This window comes from Musca vetustissima, unplaced genomic scaffold, assembly GCF_032173495.1.
Source record: "Musca vetustissima isolate MV318-11 ecotype Yass unplaced genomic scaffold, APGP_CSIRO_Mvet_v1 utg18288, whole genome shotgun sequence".
Lineage (NCBI taxonomy): Eukaryota > Metazoa > Arthropoda > Insecta > Diptera > Muscidae > Musca > Musca vetustissima.
In genome coordinates, this window is record NW_026886411.1 from 1 (window position 1) to 5,433 (window position 5,433).

Sequence of the window (5,433 nt, forward strand, 5' to 3'; positions counted from 1 at the left end):
CCCACACTAATCCTAAATCCAAGTTTCGAGACACAAATCTATAGGTTCACCAAAGTAGGATCTACAATTAAGCGCATGGTAGATTTGGAGCGCACTCGGCACAAACCTCCCCGTAAGTAATTCCTGATATCCAACTTTTAGACTCCGACTCTTCTCAAGTTACTCACAAATCAAATTGTACCAAATTTAGTACACAGTAGTACGAATGTCCACAACTTACTACATACCCCAATCCTACACCCGCACACTGATCCTAAATCTAATTTTCAGCCTGGCTCCAAATTTCATGATTCTAGCTCTACTGGTTCACTAAAATTCAAATTGTACCAAATTTAGTACCATTTAGTACCCATAAGTATTAATTTCTTAAACTGAATTCTGATCCCAATCCTATTCCCATACAGTGTTCCTGACTCCAAATTCCATTGTTTCCGCTCTATCGGTTCACCCAAATCTGAATTATACCAATAATAGTACGAATAAGTACATTTTTTAAACATATGTAAAAAATTTCCAAAACTACGTACATATCCAAATCCTACAATCCGACGATAATGTTAATTTCAAATTTCAGGATTTCAGCTCGATTTGTATCTTAAAATTAAATTTGTACCAAATATAGTACCATATAGTTCTTTTCGTACACATGAGTACACGCTTTCAAAACCATGTCCCTACATCGCAACCCTAATTCGCTTTTCATTCGCTTAGCTCTATTCATTCACATGCTACGAAATTGTACCAAAATTAGTACATTTTAGTACTTTTTCGCATACTTATAGTTCGAATGTCAAAAAACCCTTTGCTATATCTATTCCACCCTCCATCAGTGACCCTCATTTAAAATTTAAGAGTTCTAGTTCTACCGGTTCGCCAAATACAAATGGTGTAATATTTTGTACTTTTCGTACCGTTCTAGTACGAATTTTTAAAAACCTAGCCTTATCTGTCACATTTGGACCAAGAGTGACCCTTACCCAAAATTTAAAGATTCTAGTCAAGTCAATCAATTCTAGGAGCCCCCATTAATTTTACATATTTTTCTTGTCATCCTCATCGTGGAGGGTATAAAAACTTCGGCCTGGCCGAACTTAACATATTTTTTATATGTTTAAAATAAATTCACTTGCTGGTAAAAAAAGATCGATGGCATTGGTCCACGTTTAGGTATACTTTTTAATTTTTGGTATTTTAAAGATGGGAGGTTATTTAATATATTTTGGGTTCTCAATAATATTCTTATGATCACATATTTTTGGAATTATTCCGGGTTTCTATACCCTTTAGGGAATTTACAAATGTCTTGAGATAATTTCGGAATGATTCCTAAGAATATAATAATATTTATTTAAAACTTATATCGATTCATATTATGTTCCTACTCCCTCAAGGGTCACAGGAACAAGACTATTATATGCACGAGGTATCTGATTTGTTCCAAGCTTCGCAAATTGTAAGTCCGAAGAAAAAATCACTTATTATCGACACCGAACACAATAGACGGCACAAAGACATAGATCGGGCTACAAACCTTCAATAACGTATATAACGGAACATTAGCACAAATGTTCAAGCTTTAACAGAGTGTCAAAATTGTTCAGTACAAATATAATTATAGTAAACAAGCTATAGCTCAGCGTCGAACTCAATTCTTTGTATATAATATTATTACGATTTAGAGGACAAAGTTATATGAGGCTATCATCTACGTAAACAGTATTTTTGGAGGGTTGAGGTTGGTGCTCTGGTTCAATTGAAAATTTTCCTCGGAAGGTAGAATGATTACAAAGGATGGTTAAATTGTCTTAGAATTCTATACTTACGGCTATATGGGGTCAACCCCAAAATGCGGAACACTTCATTCAACTACTTTAATAAATGGTGGGGTATTCCCCTAGAAAGGGACGAATATTAGTAACACAGAAAATTCGGGGGTACCGTTGTATGGGGGTTACCCAAAAAATTCAATCAATATTGATAATTTTTTGCAGGTCGGTTTGGTACCCAAGTAGAAGCAAACATAGCCATAGCCAATTCCATCGTAAACTTGTCCATAATTCTCAAGATCCGTATATTTTAGGTATACCGTTATGTGGGGGCTATTTCAAAAAGTGGACCCATATTGGGGGGCTATTTATCCCTATATGTAGGCTATGCCTAATTATTATTGATCTGCCTTCTGACAAAAGACTCTATGCAAACTCTTGGCGATCTATCTCAATTCGTTTAGAGGCTACAGTTATTACAACTAACGGACACACATGTAGGGTCGGAAATGATTATTTCGATGAGTTCAAATGTTCAAAATATGGGCCTATATTGTACGTTGTCTGTTTATATGGGTATTACCCTACACGAATACGAAATGACACCTACTTCGGTTGAAAAATCTAACCAAAAGCTTCTAAATACTGAAAATGGCTCTATATCGTTATACCAACATCATAAATATCGAGCAGAAAGCCTAAATCTATTTGTTCACGGAATCGTTGTAAGGTTGGAACTTTCAATAAAATTTAGCGTGTTGAAATATATGGGTACGAGTAAGTTAAACACCCATATACCTCCTGATCGTTATTTGCAAAATTTCGATATGTGGCTATTATCAGGACAGTTATTTCACTTCGAAAAACACACAATAATATCAAAAACCATTCTTCACTTACCCCCGATCTTAGCTGCAGCAGCGTCGTGTCATCGACAATTCCCAACTCCTCCCAAGAACGTGGTGGTGGTGGCGGTGCCGCAGCACCCGGAACTTGATTTTGTGACGAAATCTTATGCGCTGTTATCCAATTCGATTTGTCGTCATCAAGACCCATAGGTGAGGGAGTGTTTGCCTCTTCAGCCTTCAGACTAGCACGTCGAGCAGTTAGAGCTCGATTTGGTGAAGGATCTCTTTGCAAGTTATGCATAACCTCAATGGCTTTGTGAGCGGTGCGAGGACTTATTATGCTCTCCACAGGACTTATGCTCAAACGTTTAAAGGACAAAGACTTGGGAGATGTGGGAGATTTCGGGGATTTTTGTGGTGATTTTGGCGATGGACTATAGGATGATGAAGCAGGAGATGGTGTCTTCGTTAAGGGTTTCATTTTTTCCGGGTGGTTGGTATTTTTTTGAGATTGTTGTTGTTGTTGTTGCTGATTGAGAGGTTTGGTATTGTCATTTGGTATATCCAATGTTAAAATGGTGGTTTTACTTGAGTCCACATCGGAGGGTGGGGAATGGATGATAAATGGTGGTTGCAGCTGATTGTCGGATATTCCACTAGGCCCTCCTACTCCACCTCCTCCTGTGCTTAGTGATTTTCCTATTGGATGCTGTTGATTGGTTGATGAATTTGCATCACTATCAGGCGTGCGCATTTTCACAACTTCTCCCCCAAATGTCACCCTTTTGGGTGTGCGTGAGGGTGTGGATGGCGTAACAAGGGTGTAATACGAATCTCTGCCCTGCCCATCTTCAGTGTCATCTGAATCACTCAGTAGTTTCACCAATGAGGCGGAGGAGGCATCATGTAAACTTTTTGCACTGGCCAGGCGGCCACACACAACCTCATCTTCCAGACTATTGACGAAATTTTCGCTGTGAGATTTATGGCAGACATCCGGTGGTTGTTCCGGCTCAACCAAACAGACGTCATCATCTTTGGCTTCGAGAATACGCATTGTCAGGGTATCGTCATTAATTTTTATTTCAGTTTCCATAATTATTTTGGTCGGACAGGCGAGTAGGGGTTCATTACTGCCCACTGCCTCTTCGACCACCACATGTACCTCATCATTTTCATGGGGCACAGGAGGATGCCAACAATTGGCTAACTTCGAGGGCTTGGAATTTGCCATGAGGCGCCAGGTGTTAATATTCTCCTCTGTTGAGGCTAAGAATTTTGATTGGGAACCGGCCGAGGATACTGAACCATCCGATTCATTTAGACCATAGACGTTGCATAGCAGATCGAACTCCCGAAATGCTCCATGGGACATATAGCTAACAAATTCCTGTTCACCGAGGAGCTCACGCATTTTCCTTAGGACCTTTAGGGTAATTTCCTGGTGTGTAACCTGACCCATTTTCTGTATTAGCATATCAATGGTGGTCCTGATAATAAAATGTCGCTTCGAGGTGTGTAGTGTGGATTGAACCAACGCTGGTAGGGATAGCATAACACCACATGTTAGGCGTCCACCAAATGGTTCATTGGTTATCTTTTGATTGAGGCCAATATCGAGGATTTGTAAAATAACAGCCTCCGGTATGGCTGTTTCGGAAAGATAGACACGCAGACAATCCAAGGCACCCTTCCTTACTGTAGGGGCCTGATGCCCCAGGTTCTCCACCAATTGGCCTATCAATGGCTGCATAAACGGATCTGCCTTGGCCTTCATTACAACCAGCACATCAACGAATACGCGTAGAGCATGTTGCCGTACCTGCCATTCGGGATCTTTGAGACGTTCCAAAAATTCGGCAAACATCAGACGGGGACATGTTGACTCAGGTAATTTCCGTGTTCTTAAAATATGCTCCCACAAGGGAGTCAATTGTATGTTGGTCGTCGGGGCTGAAGATGATGATGATGACGACGCTGTTGTTGTTGCTGTACGACTCTGATGAACAGCTGATGAAGTACGCATAGTTGTTGTTATTGTTGTTCCAACTGCTATGTGAACGTTGACCGGAATATCCTTACAAGTCTCTCTATGCCGTAGTGGCCTTCTACAAAAACTTAGTCATGTAAAATTCCACGTTTTAACAAAGAGGACGCTAGTCCATATATTAATTTACAATTGTTGTTGTTGTTTTGGACTTTGTTTTTCTTTTCTTGTCGTTGTAGTTGTTATTTTTGTTGTTGTTGTTGCGAGAAAAAATAGAAACACTATTTTTAATTGTTTCCTTAAACTTCAACCTTATTTCAACTTCTGTGTGTGGCCTTTAACCCGGCTTTGCTGTCATGCCACAACAATATTGTATAAATTCTCTTATAGACATTGATTATTTTGTTAACCAAAATGAGAATTTTTAGGTTTTAAATTCCATTTTCTTTACAATACAACACATTTTTAAAGGCCTTCTTATTTCAAAAATAAATATTTTTTATTCAAAATTCACTAGGTTTTCCTTCTTTGAAATAAAATTTTTATTTATTATTTTTATTTGTTGTTATTTTTTCCACACATACAAGCTTTTGAGGACTATTTCGTATTCCGTATCCTTCGCGTAACTTTCACTTCAACACTCACCATATGACTGCAGGATTCACTGTTATCCACTTGGCTATTTGTATAAAATAATAAATATGAAGTGTGAGTAAAGTTGAGTAAGAGAGCCGGAAAACTGACCATTGCTGTGATAGAGAGAGAGAGAGAGAGAGAGTGGCGTTGCCAACCCTAATGTTAAAGGACATGTTGCTTGCATATGACAGCTAGT

At 38.9% G+C, this 5,433-nt stretch overlaps 1 protein-coding gene across 1 annotated transcript; it reads right to left on the reverse strand.

Annotated features, from left to right (window-relative positions):
• Nucleotides 1-2,666: 2,666 nt before the first annotated feature.
• Nucleotides 2,667-4,640, reverse strand: LOC133333871 (uncharacterized; the record flags this gene model as incomplete). The annotated part of the gene is made up of 1 exon (XM_061542180.1): nt 2,667-4,640. A coding segment is annotated over exon 1 (1,974 nt), but the record flags the coding sequence as incomplete, so codon positions are not given.
• Between the last annotated feature and the right edge of the window lie 793 nt (nt 4,641-5,433).